Source organism: Clytia hemisphaerica, unplaced genomic scaffold, assembly GCF_902728285.1.
Source record: "Clytia hemisphaerica strain Z4C2 unplaced genomic scaffold, Clytia hemisphaerica genome assembly, whole genome shotgun sequence".
NCBI classification, from domain to species: domain Eukaryota; kingdom Metazoa; phylum Cnidaria; class Hydrozoa; order Leptothecata; family Clytiidae; genus Clytia; species Clytia hemisphaerica.
Genome location: NW_027104390.1, coordinates 1703909 through 1726848, shown reverse-complemented (window position 1 = coordinate 1726848; position 22940 = coordinate 1703909). Strand labels below are relative to the sequence as shown.

At 34.0% G+C, this 22940-nt stretch overlaps 2 protein-coding genes and 1 long non-coding RNA gene across 3 annotated transcripts; all 3 read left to right on the top strand.

The window, feature by feature from the left end:
* The first annotated feature begins 2467 nt into the window (after positions 1-2467).
* On the top strand, positions 2468-3160 carry LOC136819720 (uncharacterized). Its single transcript, XR_010848475.1, has 2 exons — positions 2468-2606; positions 2857-3160. It is a non-coding gene; the product is annotated as an uncharacterized lncRNA (long non-coding RNA).
* A 21-nt stretch (positions 3161-3181) lies between these two features.
* On the top strand, positions 3182-6629 carry LOC136819819 (B-cell CLL/lymphoma 7 protein family member A-like). The gene is made up of 4 exons (XM_067076059.1): positions 3182-3327; positions 3804-3868; positions 5562-5633; positions 6466-6629. Exons 1-4 carry the CDS (start codon positions 3224-3226, stop codon positions 6627-6629), a joined length of 405 nt encoding a protein of 134 aa, XP_066932160.1. The 5' UTR covers positions 3182-3223.
* A 9528-nt stretch (positions 6630-16157) lies between these two features.
* On the top strand, positions 16158-19843 carry LOC136819697 (uncharacterized). The gene is made up of 8 exons (XM_067075937.1): positions 16158-16569; positions 16916-17041; positions 17425-17594; positions 17925-18038; positions 18217-18375; positions 18476-18696; positions 18978-19399; positions 19564-19843. Exons 1-8 carry the CDS (start codon positions 16326-16328, stop codon positions 19836-19838), a joined length of 1731 nt encoding a protein of 576 aa, XP_066932038.1. The 5' UTR covers positions 16158-16325; the 3' UTR covers positions 19839-19843.
* The last annotated feature ends 3097 nt before the right edge of the window (positions 19844-22940 follow it).

The following is a 22940-nucleotide window of genomic DNA, read 5'->3' as shown; positions in this document are numbered from 1 at the left end:
TGACAAGGATCTTGTGTGCCAAATTTCATTAAAAAAGACCCACTAGATCAAAAGTTAAGGGGTGGTAAAAGGAAAAGCCTCCCCCCCTAGTTCTGAACTGCCCCTAAAAGCCTAGGTTGAATAGGGTTAAACGAAAAAACAAAATATATTAGAAAAATAAAGAAATCAAGAGTGTTATCAAGCCACTTTCATTTGTCACGTCATATCTAATTGTTGTATACGTCACGTCACTATTGTCAACCATTGTCCAATCCCGTAAGCGATTGAAGTGCCGTCAGTAATAATCTGAGAAGAGAACAATAACATTATGAAATCACACAAATAAATTACGCTAGGAAAATCCGCGAGGGACAACAGGCGGTCTTAACATTTTTCCCTTGCAATTTTGGGGGAAAAACGAAAGTACTCTATATTTTACGTACGGGAAAATGGAAGAAAGATTTACAAAATAGAAAAGTTTCGTTTTGGGGTAAAGAATCAGTTTTGTGAATATAAGCGAGTTTCTATTTTGCTATTTTTCTACAGAGCCAAATAAATATTTTTTCTATTGTTCTAGCTTGATTGCCTCTAAGGATAAGTTCCGTAGGTATGAGGTTATCGAGACAAAATGTCTGTCTGACATCTGTCCGGTCATTTTGAATGAAAACAAAAAAGTTTAAAAGGGCGCGCTATCAGTGAAAGTTACCGTGACAATGTTATGACAGAAAGTATGATTGATAAACTTGATGGAGTTATCCAAACAAATTTGTCAAAGAGATTTAGTGAATAAAAAAAGTGAAAATACAGGCCAGATATCAACAGTCCCATGTTTGGACCAATCGTCCCAAGTTAGAGCAGTTGACGGTATTTTGTTATCCAAAATTTCCAGGGGGGTTAGTGAAAAAAGTTTGTCAGTACCCCTGTCAGTCAGGAGTAATCGCCTACCCTGAAGTCGGGTAACTTGCATTAGTGGAGGGAAACTTGCATAGCCATCAAATAACTGACAGTAAAATTTGTTCTTAGGTTAGAACAAATAAAGTTATCACGATTTACTGTAGTAGTAAAAATAATAAAATTTCAGAAGGTTGCACAGCCTAATTCGCAAATTTTTTATTCTTATCTAGGAGTATTTTCAGGGCGGAACATTTCTTATCATATCTTAACCACCCGCCCATGAAGTTGTCCAAATTTCTTTATACATCAATTTTGATTTTCTTGGTTTTATGGTCATAGCTAGAAGATGCGACAAGGCTGCAATGGTTGGCAGTTTGACTTTAAAAAATCTGTTCTAGCCTAGGAACAAATTTCATACCTAGATAAGTACTTATATCTTAGATAGGAGTATTTTTGAAATTCAAAAGTGTATTCTTATCTAGGGGTTACTCCTGACTGCATGTACAATTATTTTTTGGAATAGCCCATTGGAGCAAATTTGAACTTTTAAATCCTAAAGGTTCTAACCCTTAAAAAGTCTCATGTTAAAACTCAGAGTTAGAACTCTACTTTCCAACTGTAGTTTTTAATGCGTTTAAAATCATTTGTGGTGTTTAATATTTTACAGGGAAATCCCCTTTGCCTCAAATGTTTTGTCCATGATGATTGTCTGAAAGATTGAAGAATCCCAATTTTTGCTCAGCGGGTTGTCTAAAATTACAAGAAAACCCTTTAAATGTACATTTCAATGAAATTTGGACCATTTATTAGAAGCATTTTCACTTGGTCAAAATCATTTTTTTTGAATATTTCACTTTTCTGCACTTTTTGAAGTTCTAATTTAGTTACGTATGTAAATGCAAAAACTAATTGCTTTTTTTCAAGTTTTGGGCTCTAAAATTCATGAAAAGGGGATTTGGACTAGAAAATTCTCTTCAAAGCTAAATTTAGACTTCCCGCAGAGCAGAATACACCGTTTAACAGTCTAGCCATCTCCACCGTAGAGGCGGTAGGTAAAAATGCTCACTTTAGTACTGTGGAAGGTTAGAGAAATGTAAACATTGCCATTTTTTTCTTTTCTTTAAAGAAAATGTTTTAGATATTTCAACATGATATTAATAACAATTTTATGTATCTCTCCTGAAAATTTCACAAAAATTCATCTAGAGGAAAAGAAGTTATGATTAAAAGGAGTTCTTTACCTACCATTTCTCTGCTGGGTTTTCTTAAGAGAACTGGATGTTTACCTACCATTTTCTACGGGGGAGAGTGAAGTTTCCAGTGGTTGCCAAAATCAAAACAATGGAAAATTGTTCATACGCGTGCGCAGTCGACACTGTTAAACGGTGTATTGAGCATAATTGAGTTTCTCAGACAATCGTGGTTGAAACATTGAGATTTTAGTGTATTTATTAACATTTTTCAGAATTTAAAGTTCCGATGAGAATTACTTTTTTAGCACTTCCACTTTCTTTCATTGAATACTTCTATTTTGGAGGGGTTTGATGGTTTCTAGGCTTTATTCCAAGCCTTAATGGAGCAATTGAGCTTTTACATCCTGAGCCCTAAGTGGGAACCTATGTCAGTCTTACATAATACAAAATGTCAGTCTTTATGTGTACATTTTATGCTTCGCTTTATTTTAGTGTTTTTTATCCATTGACTCTACAACATATACCTACAAACATATACCTGTAAGCTCGCACTTAATATTCTTTTGTCTTTAAATTCCAAAAGATTTCATTTTATTATTTCCTCTGATTTCAGATTTTAAAAAAGAAAATTTGAAAAAATTAAAACATCAATTTTATTTTCATTTTTTTTTCCATCCTCCGGAAAATAATAAATTAATTGCCTAAAAACTAGAATATTTAGAAATTAAATGATGCCTTGTTTTTCTTGTGAGAATGAAGCCTTTTATTAAACTTGGTTTGATATTTTTAGAGTTACATGGGTTTGATTGGAGTGAGCGGGTGCATCACCATATATGCAGTACAAAGTCAAGTATCAGTATTTGAGCTTTTATATACAAAATTTGAACATTTCTTGGGCTATGAAAATATTTATCTCTGGTAGATTTTCTTAGCGTCACTCGATGTAACCCACCCAGCCTATAGCGTCAGAATACAAAAGATACACTCATTAATTGATCATGTTTTGGAAATGGATAGTTCTAGTTCTAGCAGGTTCTAGTGATGTATTCTGTTTAGTTAGAATTTCTAAATTCAAGAGTTAGTGAAGTCAAATCCATCACTAGATTTTTAAAAACACTCTATTTTTCCAATTAAAAAAAGTGAAAAAAAAAATTAAAATGTCAGCCAAATCTTCACGCTCATCGTTTCGATTAGAAACCAGAAGTCGTGCCAAAGATGAAATCAAACGTGTTATGATGACTATAGAAAAAGTTCGCAAATGGTATGTTAATTAGATCCAGTCTTGTAAAATTAGGTCAACAATTTGATAATATACTCTCGGGTACCTAATAGCCGGGGGGTTTGGAATAAGCGGGGGGTTGGAATAAAAATGTCCCCCCCCCGGCTATTAGGTACCCGAGAGTAGAAAGTTAGCACATAAAATTGAACCAATCAATCTAAATTTGTTTTTTATTTGATGATCATCTTCTGTAAGGATTCCCTGAACTTCTTAAACTTCTTAAATTTTTATTTCCTTGCAAATTAGACTTATTGTCGGTTTAAATTCAATTTCATGTGATTTCTGGCTTCTTTTCAGTTTTTTCTACTGTATTTGTTACATCTTAAAGATCTGTAAAGATGGCACTTTTTTGAAATTGAAAAAACAAAATTATCTCTTTTAGATGTTGGTTTTATATATACCTTTTTCCCTTTCCAATTTCTCAGCTTAAATATTTGATCCATCTATCTTTTTTATAGGGAGAAAAAATGGGTTCACGTAGGCCCACCAACTTGTACAATGAAAGTTTTCAAGTGGATGCCTGGTATGTCATTTAATATGCAGTTGTGTCACTGACCTTAAATAAAACTCTGGACTAAACTAAATCTGCTATCTCTGAACAGAGCAGATTGGAGTTCTTTTTAACTTGGTATACATGAAGTACCCTAAGTTGGTCTAATATTGACATCCCTTGTCTAATTTCGACACCCTTTTTTTGAGCTGGAAATAATATAAAAGTTTGAATTGCTGATGAAAAATATATTCCTTTGCTTAGTGGTCAGTGAGGAAAAAATCTGTTTTTGTCTATTGATTATCCGACCTTCTTATTATTCTCAACCCAAAGAAAGGTGTCGAAATTAGATGACATGGTTTCAGCCCCCCCCCTTAAAATAAGGGGTGATTTAAAATTTAGAGAAAAACACAAGGGGCAAAAATGTTAAAAAGTGAGAAATAAGGGGGGACTTGGTCTCAAGGGTCAAATGGAAGCCCTTGCTACTTGAGGGGGGAGTATTCTTGTTCCTTTCTTGCAATTTTTTTCGCTCGCTTCGCTCGCAATACAGTTCATTGGTAACTTCTTTGCAATCTAGCTAATTTACAAGTTTTTTGTGTACAATATAGCATTATTAAATGAAAATCTAACTGCGCCCCAAGACCAATATGCTGACAACAATATTGAAATCATAAAACATCAATTTCTTCGCACGCTTCGCTCGCATTACACTTTCTTTCTTTAAGTTTCTTTTCACTCTAGAAAGTCTCTAATTTGTCTATTTGTATTTAGTGATTTAGGGTAGCTTGGCAGTCGATTTAAAAAAAATTTCTAGTCGGCCCCAACCATGGTGGGGCCTGTTGTACCCTTTTCCATTCATCAAAGATAAATCTACTCTTCTCCACTAAATATTTCCTTCCTCATTATGCCTAGGCAAATGAATTAGTAAAAGTTTAGAAAATGGTGGGTGGGGACACCACTTTGGAAAATTGACTTTGGCCCCTCCAGAAAGATTTTCCCACCACGCCACTGCTTGCAAAGCATCTAAGGCTCCAATCACATTTCAGCTATGGAATTTTCTATTTCCATTCGAATGTTACATTCTAAAATATTTTTGTTTCCTTGGTGTGCCATCATCCTACACTACATCTAATGCTCCAATCACATTTCAGTAATGGAATGGCCCGTGATTCGAATATTTACATTTTTTAAAGACATTCAATTTGGAATATTTTTCTGTTCTGCTTCTATATGGAATAGTTTCGCTCAAATGCTATCAGTTTGAGGAGAAAACGATTCTAGAAAAGTGTATTGTAGGGATTTTTATATCAGGTATTTTGTTTATTACAGTTTATCATTCTCTACTAATATTTTAAATTTGCTGGTTTAGAAAAGTATATAATGATAAAAAACTTTTTCACAAAAGAAAGAAAGAAATATCAGTAGAAGAGCTTAAGGACTAATTTCTCGCTTGTCTCTACACCCCAAAAATTAAGGGCATGTATACATAAGAGTCTTGCAAATTTATGGGTGGAGTAAGACTTAAGGGGCACCTCAAAACCATCTTTAAGCTTTAAGGGGGGATAAATTGATAAGGGGTGATTTGTGTTTTAAGGGGGGACTCAAAATCATGGATGAAACCATGCTAGACCAACTTACTAGCAAATACATATAACTTCTCAACTCTTGTAAAAAAGATTTCTCTATAAAAAAAAATCAGAAAATGTTACTTTCGCTTATGTTATAGTTGAGCAAAGAGAAGGTGACAAAAACAAGGGTCAAGCCATATCTCCAGATAAGAGCAAAAAGAAGACACAAGGTATTGACGATATATTATTTAAGATTTACAATTTTTTAAACTCAACTAACTTAATTTTAAATCAACTAGCTCAACTGCCAAATAGAATTGCTTCTTTTGATCAGGGTTATTAGAAATTTGATCCCTATGATAGCTCTACATTCATGCGTAATACTGTTCAGAGAATAAAATCTACATTTTAATTACAAAAGTTATGGCAACAAAACAAACTATAGCCACTCTACATAGATCGAAATGCCGTAAAAGTAATACTGAATTTGAACATAAAAACATGCAGAGATACTCTGAGTATATTCTTTTGCAAAGAACTGAAGTTAAAACCACTTTAAAAACAAGATTCCAATCAAACAAATTCTCTCTCATGTTCGTGAACTCAAAGATCCAAAATGTAAACAAAAAACATTCGATTTGTGCAAAAAGAGTTATTTTGCAATAGAATGTCTTCATTTAGAGATCTCTTTTATTCAAATTATTAAAAAATAAAGAAGTCAGTTTTCGAGTTTTGTTATGAAAACAATTTTTTTCGACAAACTTCTATGGTCTTCTATACTTTCTGACAACTCTGACGGCCATTTTGACTTATCGCCTCCGATTTCTCGCCAAACTCCAACAGCACTCCATCGTAGCGGTTGGTTTGAAAAATCTCAAACCAGAAAAGACAATGACAACAGACCCTCTACGGCAATGAATTTTGAAATTAGCCGTAGATATTGGGTTTGTGTACAGACAAGGGTGTGTCCAATGTATAAGGAACGACCTCCAATAGTTTTCTAACAACAAGAATATTGTTTATTATTATTTTGACGGATTTTCTCTTTTATCTTTTTTTCAGTTAGTGAGTTCACAGTGGTTAATGAGGATTCCAACGCCAGTTTCCCGTCGCCTGCACCTCCTTCTGATGATTCCCAAGGTGCAGATGGAGATTCCTTGCAGTCATTCCCTGAGAAAAGTAAAGAAAGAAAAAGAACAGCTAGCGGATCACGTAAGTTGAGATGATTTTGTATAATGAGATCTTTTCACATCTTTAATAGCGACGTCTGTGTTTTACTGAGATGTGAAACATTCGTATTGCCTTAACTTAAGGGAACAAATTTTCACGGAACACATTTCTGCGGAATTTAATTGCACAGTTTCTGCGGAATTTAATTGCACAGTCTTTTGATAAATCTGCGAAACACGATTATTCTCAAGAATTCAAAAATCTCACCTCTAAAATTGTGTACAAATAAATCTCTCAACCGAGAAGTTAAATTCCGCGAAAATTTCTTCCCTGGAGTTATTTAATCCTTCTTACTGTATGATTTATTTTATCCGCACTCTTTTCCATAGACGCACTAACTTTCCAAATCTTGACTTTTGTTATTAATCAGTTGCTTAAAAAACACTTAAGTAAAAATTGTTGCCATTATGCTTTTTTTTATAAGCAAGTGTCTGTCCCCATACCAGTCTCGCATTATGCTTAGCGTTCTATTGTTCTCAAACAATAGAGCCATTGTTTGGGTACCGAAAACTGAGCCTGCATATGGTTATAAACGCTATGGTTATAAAAGAAAAGACATGTATTGGGTGACAAGACTCAAAATTTTATTTCAGATCGATTATATCAATTCTTTGTTTTGATTAGTTCGACCACCGATTCCGTTTGATGGAGATGGCCTAGGAATTTAAAAACCCTTTTTTTCTTGCAGTGTTAAATCCTCGTTTGGATGCGTGTTTAGACGATTCACAATCCAGCGTCACCAACATGGAAGGAGAAGATAGCAACCTCACATATAACAAGTTAGAAATTCTCCATTCATCTTATTGCTTTGTCAACAGATGTCTTAAATTTAATTTAGGTTGTTTTAGGTTCTCCCCCCAAAAAACCCCTATAGTGTGGTCGTGTTACAAAAATACAGGCTGTTTGTAGGAAAAAAATAAGATCTAGCTGAAACTTTCTACAGACCTTCTCTATAGGATGCTTATACCTCAGGAAAAATTCCCCTAAAATCCCACTGGTGGAACATCCATTTTTTGGGACATTTCTTTTTTTCCCAGGCAAAACCCTAAGGGCGAAATTTTTTGAAAATTTCAAACTCATTTTCAGACATCAAGTATACCATTCGAAAGCTCTCGAAAAACTATATAGAAGACTTTTAAACGGTTATAGCCGATTTCCTTACCTAACTCGAGATATTTCATGCGCAAGTTCCACTTTTCGCCACATTTTGGTCTAAATTGACCATAAATAGCATCTTCTGCGTGTATTATCTTGAGAAAAATGGATGTTCCACCAGTGGGATTTTAGGGGAATTTTTCCTGAGGTATAAGCATCCTATAGAGAAGGTCTGGAGAAAGTTTCAGCTAGATCTTATTCTTTTCCCGTAAATTATGCTAAACGACCCCACTACTAGGAAAATTTAAAGGTTTTGGCACTTTATTTTAGGAAATTTTTATAAAATGAACCATGATCATAAAATGCCGTGATCTTGATCATTTAGTTTTTCGAAAAAAATTGCGAAATGGCCCTTTTTACAATGTTAAGCACGCCTGAAAAAAGAAATTGCCATGATTTGAATATTATTTTTATAGGACATTTTAGGCAAACATATTGTTATAACTCAAAAAAAAGCCCCTTTATTTCAGGTTTATTTTCTAATTAAGGCTGGAAACTGGTACGTTAAAATTACTTAGACCAACAAACTACCTGTTTTATCGATTGAAAATAACGAAAGTTTACTTTTCACGACGGAAAAAAAATATTTCTCTTATTAGCGATACCCTTTTTAATACCAATAATCCTTTTTTCACGATTTCAAACATTAAAAGATTTTTTTCGGAGTTGAAACATAGAAAATCTTATACTGTCTTTTTTTTGTAATCAAGTAAAATTTTTAAAGATGGCAGACAACACGTATATCATTCACTTGTTCGTTCTACTCTTCATTTTCATTTCCAATATCCTACTCATCTTCGGTATAAGGAAGACGAACAAAGGACAAAGAATAATGTCAACTTCAAAAAAACTTTTCATATTTCTGTCATGTGTTGATATTTGTACGGGTTTGTTTGGATTTGCAACGTCGTTCAGCATTTTGGTTTTCAATGTTAAAGAACGATCTACTTTGGAGAGAATATTGTATGGATTTGCACAAGCATTTCATATTTTTGGATTCATGGTATTTCTATTGATTTGCAGTCTACGTTTTTTGGTTGTCAGATACCCTTTCAAACGTATCTCGACTTGTAACATACTCTGTAGTCTGGCAGTTGGCTTGGTAATAGCGATTATGAATTTTTGGTTGAATTTCTTTTTCTTCAAATATAATTGGATCAAGAAATACGTTACACTTTTTCTCTGGGTACCCCTATATATCGGTGTAATGATCTTGCTGATTATAATAAACTTGGTATCTTATATGACTCTCAGAGCGCGACAGTGCAGAGACCAAAACAAAAGCAAAACCCAAGCCCAGGAATTTCACCATAACCAAAACAGTGTAACTATCACTATAAAAGATGGTAAGAGTCAAGAAAATAAAACCCGCGCCGTTAAAACTCTCATATACATTACCTTAGCATATATACTGTGTAATATTGGAATGTCAATCTTATCCATTGTTCACTTAATCAATGTGGAGGATGAACATCATTTTGCCAACTATGGATCTATGGTCCGTCTGTCAGGAGTCTTTTATTTTACGGCGTTGGCTAATAGTGGAATCAATGCAATATTGTACACATTCCGAACTAAAGAACTGAAAACATTTTATAAGAAAAAAGTCTCCTCATTGTTGAGTTGAGAAGATGTTACACTGTAATCAAGACTCGTTTTTTTCATGTGGAAATTTTAAATCTTTGGTTTAAATTACAGCTTTCTAAAATATATTCAAAATTCTTTGAAATTCGGTCAAAATATAATAGACATATCTTTTCCTTTAAATTTAAGTCTTTTTGTTGTGAAATCTTGGTACAGTTTACAAAATTATTTTGAAATTTTAGTTTCGTGGGTTTTATTCCGTCGGTAAAAAATTTCGTCACTAATAAACGATTTTTTCGTCATTTTCTTACGGACCAAATTTCTACCGATAAGGTATACCGGAGCGATACGAAAATCTAACGTCTGAACGTAGTCTTAACTTATTGAAGTAAGGTGATTTTCGATTCTCGTCAAACAAATTTTGTCTTGCTCTTTTTCTACAGTAGCGAATATTCGCAGCAAGGTTTCGCCATCAACGAAGACAGTAGTAGTAATCTACCTGGTGAAAGTTTCACAGCTGGTGACTCAAGAGATTCCACTAGCATGGGATTTACCAAGGTGTGTACTCTTGAATGTTTGTTATCTTTTGATAAATTCTTTTGTAGAGTTGACCTTCTCTTATTCGATTGTCAAAGGAAATTGGATTTTCATCGAATAAGTGACCGTTTTGAAAAGAAGAGTGCCTTTTTGACGGTGACTTAACATTATGGAAAAATCGATATCGTATTGTAAATGGTATATAAGTTTGTTATAATTAAACGGCTTCTCGCTAAATTTTTTATTTCAATCCTAATTTGTTTAAGCATGGATATGTTTGGGTGTTTCCTAGTTCTGATGTACATTATTTAGATTTTTTGTTGAAATTATAACTGCTTATTAAATTTTATCTTGACTAAACCTGACCAAAATGTCAAAAAGTGTTTGAATCGTTCAGGGTATGAAAAAAATTAACCATTTCACCTTTGTTCACTTTTACAGGAATTGATGAAAGCGACGGGAGGAACAATCACTAAAGGCTCTGTTTCTTCTTCATCCACAACATTCAACGATGAAAATAGCAAGGTAATACATTCTCTCGACACCATTGCTGGCTGTCAAACCCCTCTTAGCGTGGTCTGGTTAATGTCGTACAATCCCGAATGCCTATAATCTTCAACTTTTGCTTGCAAGCAATTTAAGTCTTTAAGGCTTCTCTTTTGATAGCTATCTACCCGAATGTAGGAAAGGGCGCCATTCAATCTCCCTAGAATACTCCACTTTGCTTTGCAAGCAAAAAGAAACCTTAAAACCCAGGTAACGGTCCGGGTCAAGGGCGGAAGAAACAGCCTTAAATCGATACATAAAACAATTATATTCCCCTACAAAGATCAATGACATAAAACAATCAATACTGTATTTCTTCTCCCCTTCAGGATGATGATCAGCCATCAGCAAAGCGAATGAAAATGGATAAAAAATGATGAGATTGTAAAACAGACATTTTTCGATGTTGTTTAAGATCACTAAGCTATATGCGTGATTCATTGATTCATTGATTCTGCAAAAAAACTCACGGTGTCATTAGGTTTTATGCACCTTGATCTTCCATAGCTCGAACACGCACGTGGAACACAAATTTGTTCGAGTTAAAGAGATGTTCGAGTTATGGAGTAAGGTTTATGAGGAATTGTTAACTGAAGGGACAAAAGACTTTCGAGGTATCACATTCGATTTATAGTGGTTCGAAACTAATTTTGGCGAGCAGCGAAAATCTTAAAAAAATTTAATTTTGGCGGGAACTAATTTTGGCGAATGACAGCGTAAATCTGTTCTATTTTGCCTTATTTTGAGCAATTTTGATGAATTTCAGGGGTTATTTAGGCAAGGAAACAAAAAATTTAATTTTGGCGGGAACTTATTTTGGCGAGTGAGCAAAATATTTAATTTTGGCGGGAACTAAATTTGGCGAATTTCGTCTAAATTCGCCAAAATTAGTTCCCGCCAAAATAAGTTCCCTTAAGGTATTCTCTTTGATCAACGGATTCACTCCCCATTCAGATTTTAAGAGGATGCTTATAAAAAGGTCAGTAATTGAAAAGGTCATCTACTTTTTTCTAGTCTAATCCTTACGAGATTTCACAGATATCTTCAATTTGAAGGTTTCTAAACTGTATAGTCGCCCAGAGCATTGAGATTCAGCTTCAGGTTACTTTTTGCTCCTCAGTGTTTTTTCTGGCACGTTATTTTTGTCAGAATGCGAAGATTTTTATTATCATTTGAAAATATGTTTTAGGTATTTTGTATATATTTATTGGCTAAAATAAGAAATTAAAAACTAAAGACGACGGAGTCTTTCAACAAAACTTCTATCTTCCAAATAATTGACCGAAAGACCATTAGTACCTTAGAGAAGAAATCTTGACGAATGGATCAATTGTCCGATTTTTCTTACAAATTTTTTTTGACGGGAAGAAATTTTGGCGGGTCTATTAAATTTCTTAAGAATTTTTTTTTCAAATGCCCAGAGTATGAGGTAATCTTTGAATGTGTCAGCCAATCAGAGCTTTACTCGACATTTTTTCGTGACTTTTTTATATGGATCTGCTAAAAGGAAATACGTGTATCGTAGATATTGTTTCCCGTTACTTGGTACTGTACAGAGCCAAGGTAAACTATTTGCATGTTCAAAAAATTATGAACAAGGTAAAAAATCATTAACAGTTCTTTCTACAATAAAAATTTTCAAAATAAAACAGCAATTAAAACTCGTTTTTTATGATCGCAGTTGAAATGAGACTGGCAAATATTAGCATACATATTTTGAATTTGAAATCACCTGCCATTATCACTGCAAGGAGCTTTTTAAATTTCAGGTTTTCAGAAAAAATAATCCGGAGATAAAATATACTATAACAGTTCAATTATTTTTTTGCATTTGAGAGTTATTGAAGGGACTTAATATAAATTTTGTGGTGAAATCCATAAAAACTTTGTTCTTATTTTTGTTGCCAAAGTTACACAATAATTAAAAGATGGCTGAACTTTTTAATCTTACCTACATCATCCACCTGGTAATATTGCTATTTGTTTTGGTTTCAAATCTACTGCTCATTTTCGGCATTAAAGAAACAAACAAAGGACATAAGATGACAACATCTAAAAAACTATTCATATTTCTGTCGTGTATTGATATTTTAACCACACTCTTTGCAGCCGTATCATCTTTACTTATGTTCTTTTTTGGTATGAATGAAAGAAGTCTTGCAGTCGTGCTAACATTTGGTTTATCACATGGATTACATATGCTTGGTTTCATAACATTTGCGCTTATATCAGCCCTCAGATTCGTCTCAGTTCGCTATCCATTTAAGAGGATACCAACATACCCTATCTACATCACTTTAGCAGTCGGCTCATGTTTTGGAATCATGAATTTTTGTTTCAATTTCTTCTTTTTTGATGTACTTTGGTTACGTAAATATGCAAGCCTTTGTTTTTGGATACCCCTTTATTCTTGTTCGATTGTCTTGTTGATAACTGTAAATCTTGTATCGTATCGAACGTTAAAAGCACGACAGATTGTTGATAAAACAAACCGATTTGTTGAAAAAGAAAATCGAACGCAGACAACAAAGGACAATTTTACCGAAAAGAATAATAATAAGGAGTGCAGAAGTAATACGACGGTTGAACAAAATAGGATTAGCAAAGTTGATGTTGACATCAAAATGCAAGATGCGAAATACAACAAACACATGATCTTAGATATGAAAGATAAAAAATACAATGACAGTGCAAGGGACCGTGTTACCTGCGGAAATAAGATCATAACAAGCCGTATATGTATAAAAGTTGCGAAGCGTTCCAGAGCCTCCTCGATTCGCAAGTTGCAAGCAAAACATTTTAATGACATACAAACACTGTCAGTCGGAACCACTACATAGAAATGGCAACTATTGCCTTAACGGGAAATATATCCCGAACGGGAAGGTGAGAAACTTCCCGAAATGGATAGAGTTTCCGAATCAGGAAGTTGACCAGTATACCGATCGGGAATGTGACCTCTGCGCACTCCGGAAATGGTCGTGGAAGGTAAATAACTGATGCCTATTGTAAAAGAGGGTAAATAAATACCTTTCACCAAGTAGTTAAGAAATACACCGGGTAATCAATTCTTAATTCTACTTTCCCCATTCCTAAAGAATTATGTGTGATAATGTGTTGGATTTGGAAACTTCTTCTCGATCGGGAAACAAAAATCTGCTTTGTTTACAAAAATTCAACTTCCCGTTCGGGAACAATGAAAAGTTTTTTATCAAAATGGGAAACAGAAAAGTGATGAAATTTTCAATCTGGAAACAGTTTCCTTTTTGGGTTATTTTCACCTTCCCATTCGGGATACCCCGTTAAAGCAATAGTTGCCATTTCTATGTAGTGGTTCCGACTGACTGTATATTCAACGACGCGGCATTTGTGCAGTTTTCCTCTACATTTGCTGCAGTCTTTCCGAATATCCTATCATTTGCAAATTTTTCATAGTCCCTCTCTGTAAAAATGACATCTGTAGATTATCTCTCATTGAGAAAAATGAAGCATCAACCGTTCTATTTTTCATTTTCTAGAATAAAGAAACAACAATATAAGAAGATGAAAACACTAAACACACTCAGGGCATTTTGAACTTAGAAAATAAAAACAAAACTGTACCCTTATAATTATAAAGGTTGGTGAGTCCAGTCAAAACACAGATTTGATCTGTAGCATCATCACGCTTCACCTTTACAAAAAGGAGGATATCATAAAATGAACCAAGGAAAATTTCATAATTTCAAAAAAGTCATTTTGCATTATCATACAGTAATATAACTAATAATGTTAAAAAAAAGAAACAAAACAGGACAAAGCAATTCCAAATTCATAATCTCCAACAGATTGCAAGGAGGGAAAAATATCTTATGGGAAACATTTTTGTAATCTAAAATAATGCCCAAAGTTGAAGAAAACTTCAAGTTGCCAACGAAAGTTTTCCATACTGTATTAGACGTCAAACGTGGAAGAAAATTTCCAAATTGACAAAAAAAGCTTTCCACATTTAAAACACAAATACCAAGTTCAAGACAGAAGTTTCCACATTTGAAAAAGAATGCCAACAAAAATGAGAAAAGAGACTTTTTAATCTAATGTTTCCAGACCATCTAAAAAAGAAAGAAAAATAACTATTAAAAAGCAACAAAATGAAGAACGACAAACCCTAACTACTGTACCGTAAGTTGGTCTAATGTCGACATCCGTCTTCTAATTTTGACATCCTTCTTTATGGATAGGAATATATAATAAGAAGGTCGAAATCACTGATAGACTAAAGATTTTTCCTCTCATCGCGCTAATCAAAGTCAATCAGCGATTCCGACCTTCCTCAGTTTCTATTGTTCCTATCTCTAAAGAAGGGTCTCGAAATTAGAAGACGGATTTCGACATTAGACCGCAACTTACTGTATCAAAGAACGACATATCACACATCGCCATCCACAACCCCGACAGAAAGTGACTGTACCACACAGATTCATTATTCATCATTGTTTATCACGGGAATTAACTACCGTTAGATTGGGTAACTTGCTTGCCATCAGTGGAGGATAACATGCATAGCCCTCAAATGAAAGACCTGGCTGGTCATTAAAATACAAAGTTAAATCAAAACAAAAATTGTAGAGTAAAGATGCGCGAGCGGAGCTGCGTAGTTGTATTTTAAAGACCAGTTCAGAGCATTCATTTGAGGGCTATGCATGTTATGTTAGCCTCCACTGATGCAAGTTACCCAATCTCACGGTACATGTGGTTTAAAAGAACGCAAAACTATGTATGCGTATAAGTCTCTATTAGGGTGAGCTGTAAAGATTAAATGAATTAACTCTCATATAAGCAACTAGCTGGGAGACCCGAACTTCTCTGTCTATGTGGTTTCAAAAAAATATCAAAGTATAGACAGTAGTAGCCGGGAATTATACAAGATGCAAGAATTAATCGCAGAATTTGATTGGCTAATATCTTATTGTTATGATTTGATAAACAAAAGTATGACGTCAAACAGCTCTATTGTTTCGAGAAGTGGCGCGAGCTTTTGAATTGTTTTGAAAAAATAACGGTTTTTTCTTTTGTGATTTGAAGTGATTTGAATCGAGTCAATAATTCCATACTCTGTATTTCAGTGAAGTTGTTGGGATTTTAACAGGATAGAAATATTTTTGTACAGAGTATGGTCTCCAGACTAATAAGCAACAAAAGTTTTTCACATTAAAACAGATAAATGTGGAGGAAATTTTTTATAGTTGACAACAAAAAATTTTCCATGTTTTCAAGGCTTGTCAAAAGTGTGTTGACAACAAAGGTTTTCCACGTTCAAAATGCACAAAAAAAATTTCAAAGTACTGTAAGAAGTTGTGCAGAATCTGGGTTCTGGTCGGTGGGTTCACCTCGATTCAGCGGGTTTACCAGATGAGTTCACCTCCGTTCTTCTTGGTTCTCCTGGTTCACCTTTTTCTAATTCAGTTAAGTCAAAATTGCAGAAGAAGAAGATTTTGGTCTAAGGTTGAGTGAAAACTAACCTAAGTCAGTGAAAATTACAAAATTGTCCTTTTTTTGCAAGAAATTGGCATCTCTCATTCTAACTGTCAAAATGGAAACAAGACATTCGATTCAGGAAAGAATGATAAGTACACTACAACATAAGCCATTTCTTGTGACAATCATACAAAAATCTTGATCCAATTCAACTCATTAATAACATGAACACCAAAGACAACAAGGTTGGCAAACGATATCATCCACCAGGATGCAAGTTGCGGGAATGGTGTTTCGTGACGTCATAGCCCCCTTTAGTCGGCGCCGTAAGTCTAGAAAATATATTTTTTGGCGGGTAAATAATTGCGCGGGAAGAAATAAAAATAAAACTTGGCCAGGGGCAAGCAACATGGATGAAAGTGAAAGTGAAGGACTACTTGGTAAAGATGATGATTATTACTTTGGAGATGATTATTCTTTTTTCCGAATCAGAAGAAAGTGTGTCCTCTAGTAGTGATGATGAGGAAAAACGTGATCCAAATGATGCAGTCGAGGGTACTGATGATGTTAGGCAAGAGGAAATCAAAGTCAAAAAAGACCAAGAAGAAGCCGAAAATAATGGTCGTGATTCTCTTGAAGACAGTGCATATAATGCAGGTATTTCATCTTAAATTATGTAGATACTCTCTCCTTTGATTGTTTGTTATGTTTGCTTGGGGGGCTGGCTTGATATTAAACAATGACTATTTTTTGACTATTTTTGTGAAATTAGGTAGATGTTTTAATCGTGATAAATTAAAATGTTTTAAAATCCGAAAAATCAGAAGATATACTGTTTTCGAATGTTTTAAAAATGAGAATGATTTTTTTTAGGGGGGGGTTAAAATGTTACTAGGGAGTCGCGAACCTGGGTCGCTCAATTGGCAGACAGTCGACTTAACTATTATACTGACTTCCATTAGTACTCAATGAAATTTTATTAATAAACTTATTCCAAATTTAGTGAACAACAAGATACATTATTTGTGCAAAGATGTCCAAGAAGCATTGACGCGATTGAGAGAATATGAATTACGCACAATCACACGCTTTTCATCATTCAAGTCAACTAAAAACTTCGGCAATACAGGTAGCTTTATAAGTATTGAAATAATAGTTTGAATTTGATTGACAGATTTTCTTTATGATTGACAGATTCTCTTTATGATTGACAGATTTTCTTTATGATTGACAGGTCCCTGATTTTTTATGGATACGAACTCAAATAAAAACCAAATAAAAATTTCCTTTAAAATTAAAAACATTTCTTTTTTTTTGAAGGGAAAAATTGTTATTGGAAAAATAATTTTGAGTTGATTGAAGCCTCAAGAATTTTCTAAACATTTGAGCGAGATTCGCTCATTTTTCTTATAATTTTTTTTTTATGAAAAAAGTGTGTATTTTCAGCATTTTATCTACAACTTTTTTTAAGTTGTAAAATTTCATTAAAAAAATTCTTTTGTCATGTAATAGATCTCTTTGCTAAGAATCACAAAGTGTACTGGGAGGCTGAAGGGATTTCAAACAATGGAAAACCATTCGTAATCTTGTCGTCTAAGAGCATGGATTGCCACCACGGACCAGATAGAAACGTCAAACACAAACAAACATACAAAGAAAAAAAGAAAGAGCGTTTGTCAACAGTGAGAATTTTAATTGCCCTTAACGTTCAATAATTTATGTATAACACAACAAGGTTGTGTTCCCTGGGTACATGTTTTTTATAAAAACAGACAATATAAGAACATAAGGCTTCGATGGTCAAAATGTTAAGAACAAGTTAAGAACGTTTTAAGGCTTTGAGGACTCTAGAACACCGAATTTCACAGGAAAATTGACAAAAATACTCAAAAAATGGCGAAAAGGAGAACATGTTAAGAAAATCCCAAGGCTTCAAAAATTTTGGATGTTCTTATAAAAAAACGTGTAGGTGCTGCTGGTTCATTTTTTTTAAGTTTAATTTCTTTTTACAGAATTCAGATCATTACAAAGGGAAAAGTTATCTAATTGTACAAGATACAAAGAAGTTCGATTGCCCAGCAAAGGTTACAATGCAAGAAATTGTTCAATTTCCAGAGTACAACAAGGTAAAAAATTTGGTTTAATTACTCTGTTAAATCTGGATGATACCCTTGCCTCTACAGAAGCGAAATTTTTAACTTAGAAAACTCAGTTTTCAGGGTCTTTTTGTCAAATCGTCCGAGTAGTTTAGTAGTTATTCAAAGGAGCGCTCTTAACTTGTTTTAAAAATTAAACTATTCTTAGGCAAAATCACCACCATCGATTAAATTAGAAACATTCAAACGAAATTCTTCCAAGACTCTTAAGGAGAAGCTGGCAGATAAGAGTCTTGCGAATTACGAACGAAGGATTTTATTGTCTATTGATGACGTTGGTTGTCATAAGTATCATCCGATGGGAAAGGTATATATTTAATCAACTTGAGACTTAGACTTCTGAAATCTCTAAAAGAACATTGAAAAAGAAATGAACTACACTGTTGTAATTCAATTTTTCATTATAGACACAAAACATATCTCAAAGTATGGACCCAGAAATTTCATCCAAAATCGACATGTTCGTAAAAGAGGGTATAACAAGTGTGCGGGAAATGAAAAGGCTGATCAAACTAGTTGTGGCTGATATGTTTGGGAAAGAAAACTTGCCACCATCAAACAGCAGACGTTTTTATCCTTCCATCCCTATCATACGTTCAAAAATGGATAAATCAAAACAAAAGTTAAGGTGAATGAATAAGATATCTTAAGTACGAGATAATAGTTTACAAAAACTAATTCTAATTATTCAAAATATACTTGTATTAATAAATTAGAAAATAAGCCTGCATCTGGTATGGTTTGATATATTTCCGAGAGTTATTTGCGGTAACATTTTTTAAATATTCTTAAAAAAAGGTTTAGCATTCCAATATTTGTATTAACCTCTAACCATTCAAATTTTTCATTGAAATTTATCATTGAAAATATAAACACATTCTATCCACTTGCATTTTTCTCACTTTTAAGGTATTCCATGATCGATCAAGAGTGCTTACAACAGAAGATTGACGAGTGGAAGAAGGCTAATCCGTCTTTAAACACGTTTTATCGACCAAAGGAGGACACAGGTGATGGTAAATGCCAGTCATTTTTGTTTGTGCACCAGGAAAAGTGGCAAAGAGATCTGCTGCAACGATATGGGGATGAAATTCTCCTTCTTGATGCTACACATAAAACGACAAGATATGCAATACCGTTATTCTTTCTGGTTGTTCCAACGAATCTTGATTATCAAATTGTTGCAACATTTGTGACTGAAAATGAATCCTTCGAATCCATTTTAGAAGCTTTAAAGGTAGTTAAATCATGGAATCCGTCCTTGAAACCGCTGTTCGCAATGACTGATTATTGCAAGGAGGAGATCAATTCTTTAGAATGTGTGTTTCCAGGTAAATTTCTTTCTCTTTTTTAAAAAGATCTGTAAATAAAATAGAAAAGTAATAAATAAAATTTCGTTAGATTGTGAAAAACTCGTACTATCATTCTTTATCTCATTCACCTACTCCTTCTGCACTTAAAAAACGTGTCTTTAAATTCATTCTTGTATTTTTAGGTTGCGAGGTGCTGATTTGTGACTTTCATCGCGAACAGGCTTGGGGACGATGGCTTAAGGCAACAAAAAATGGATGCAGCGGGAGAAAGGACGACATCCTACCCCGATTACGAAGAATTGCTAGATCGAAAACAATAGAGGAAATGAATGAAGCCTTAATATCATTGAGAAGTAGTGAATTTTGGGAAGAAGACAAATATAACAATTTGCGTGAATATATTGAAAATTACTGGCTTCAAATTAAAGAAGTAAGTTTATTTCAAATTCTCGACTGATCAGGATGAGGATTGAGAGATCTCTGTATTTTCAGAGGAAAATGAGCAGGATAAGTTAGTTAGAAAATATTTTCCTTAGAAAATGATGGGTATAAGGTAGATATTTTTTGTATTTTCCAAGGAAAATTATTGGTAAAAGAGAATAGCAACAACCTTCCATGTATGTTTTGATTTTTGAAAAAGCATAATGGCATCACTTTCGCTTTGCAATAAATTCAAATAATATCAAATTACTATAACGGAGGTAATTTGTTTTATCATTTCCCGGGATGTTCTTCGTGTTTGTTACCTCCTAAATATTGGCGTCACGGGTTACGGAGGGTTTACTCGTTCTTCGTATCATTCTGACGTATACGTCAAATTTGATATGACGGAGGTAATTTGAGTTACCATTTCCCTGAATATCCTTTGTATTTTATCTCCTTTATATTTTGGTATCGCGCAACTCGGAGATTCGAAACGTTTTTCCCATCTCCTGCCTATAGAGAGTTGAAAGGAATGGATAGTTAAAGGTACGCACACACGATAGCAAAACTGCTTCGCTCATGTACATTCGCTTCAAATTACTATAACGGAGGTAATTTGTTTTATCATTTCCCGGGATGTTCTTCGTGTTTGTTACCTCCTAAATATTGGCGTCACGGGTTACGGAGGGTTTACTCGTTCTTCGTATCATTCTGACGTATACGTCAAATTTGATATGACGGAGGTAATTTGAGTTACCATTTCCCTGAATATCCTTTGTATTTTATCTCCTTTATATTTTGGTATCGCGCAACTCGGAGATTCGAAACGTTTTTCCCATCTCCTGCCTATAGAGAGTTGAAAGGAATGGATAGTTAAAGGTACGCACACACGATAGCAAAACTGCTTCGCTCATGTACATTCGCTTCGCAAAAAGAACTAGCAATGAAAATAACAAAGACATTTCAAAAAACAAGGCAACGGATAAGAGCCAGGAAAATAAAAAACGTGCCGTGAAAACTTTAATATACATCACCGTCGCATATATGATCAGTAATATCCATTTAACTATCCTAACCGTCATTCACAATGTTATTTTCAAAGAAGCTAATTACGATCCCCCGATCGGAGGTTCCGTTATCCGGCTTTCAGGAATGCTTTATTTTCTAGTTCTAGCAAATACTGGTGTTAACGCTTTCTTGTTTACTATCCGCAACAATGAGTTGAAAAGCTTTTACAAAAAACAAATTTCTAAATTATCGTTCTTTAAAAAATAACTTTTTTTTCATTAAAGAGTAAGATATTTTACACATTTTATCAAATATGAATTTTAATTTAAAATATATACAATTTTATAACAAAACATGAAAGTACGTAGACTAAGGACACTCTCGGCGAGTTTGCGGCCCGGCGGAAGCGGGGAGACTGAAGTCTCCCCTCAGCTTCCCCAATTTTGAGCAAATTAGATCAAATTACCTTAAGTGGATAAATTTTGGCGTGGACTTAATTTGGCGATTATGGCCAAAATACAATTTTTGGCGGGGATTTAATTTGGCGATAGATCAATTTCGTAAAATTTGATGGGGATTTAATTTGGTAAATTGGAAATTTTGTCACATTGAAATGGGTGAAAATTACTCAAAAATATACTAAAAAGTTGTGATTTTTCACATAATTCTCTTTTTGTTAAATTTGGCGGGGATTTAATTTGGCGAATTGCCGAATTTGGAAATTTTGGCAAGGATTTAATTTGGCGAATTTTGGCCAAATTCGCCAAATTCGCCAAATTTAATCCCCGCCAATAATTTTCCACTTAAGGTAGATCAATTTAGAGCAAATTCTTTTAGCGAATTTTATCCAATTTTGTTCTTTCAGCCTCCCCACTTTTACGATTGTTCCGCCCGGCCTGTATATTTTAGAATGGGAATGGGAAATTAACATGAAAAACAGATTTGAAATAGATTGAAGTAAAAAAAAACGGAAAGTAGAGATTTTAAACTTTTATATGATGATTTAATATTTTGTAAAAGAACAATTAGTCAATACTTTAGGCGTACAAACTTTCGCGAGTAGAAGCTTTTGCAAGGTCGAAAAATCACAAAATTTACGACATTTACTTTCGCGAATTTGACAAAAAGTTATTTTTTGCGAGCATAAACTTTTCGCGAATAAAGACATGAAAATTAAGATTTTTCACATGAAAAAATGGCTTACAGAGAAAAATAGTCTTGAATAGACGATATCGGCTTAACGAAATTCTCCCCGAATGATTACCCATGATGCCTTGCGCAAAAAAATTCAGTAAGTCAATATAGTCCGTGAATTTTTTTGCGCAATGCATCATGGGTAATCATTCGGGGAGAATTCGTTAAGCCGATATCGTCTTTTGGATCGAGACTTTTGTCCTTTGACTTGTGAGGCTTTAACAGGCTAAAAAGTGCCATGAATCTTATTACAATTTATTTAATTTAGAAGTTTTACAGATTTGTTATTTTGTCAAGAATTGTTTTGCGAGCATAAACTTTCGCGAATGGTGACTCCCTCGCCTTTTTGCCGAGAAAGGCGATTTAGAAAACTTTCAGTTATTTTTCTATAAATTCTTTTAAAATTGACTCAAAATGGGTTCTAAAATAGCACTTTTAACACCCCAAGATCCAAAATTTTTCCCTGTTACCCAACCATGATGTGCAGCATCAATTTACCCTAATATTTCGCCCCCTCACTTCAGCCTTCAAAGCCGGGGGACTGTTAAAGTAGATTTCGAACCCCTTGACCGTCTTTTTGCACTGTTTCGAAATTCAATCTATAAATTCGGCGGATGGCAGGAAAATTTAAAACATGTTTCGTGAGTGTTATTAGAGTCCTTAAAAAGCGAAGTATGTTTAAAAAAGCGAAGTATGTTTAAAAAGCGAAGTATGTTTAAAAAAGCGAAGTATGTTTAAAAAAGCGAAGTGCGAGTTGGAGAGTATATAGACCATCACATAGCACTTTGATTGTTCTATAATCTCTCCAGTGAGGTACAGTGTAGACTTTCACATCGCTTGGCATCCCATGATACCTTTCAAGCGACCAACACATAGAATTACGTCCATTCAAAATAAAAGGTAATAAAAGCAAATCAAAGATAAATAAATCCTT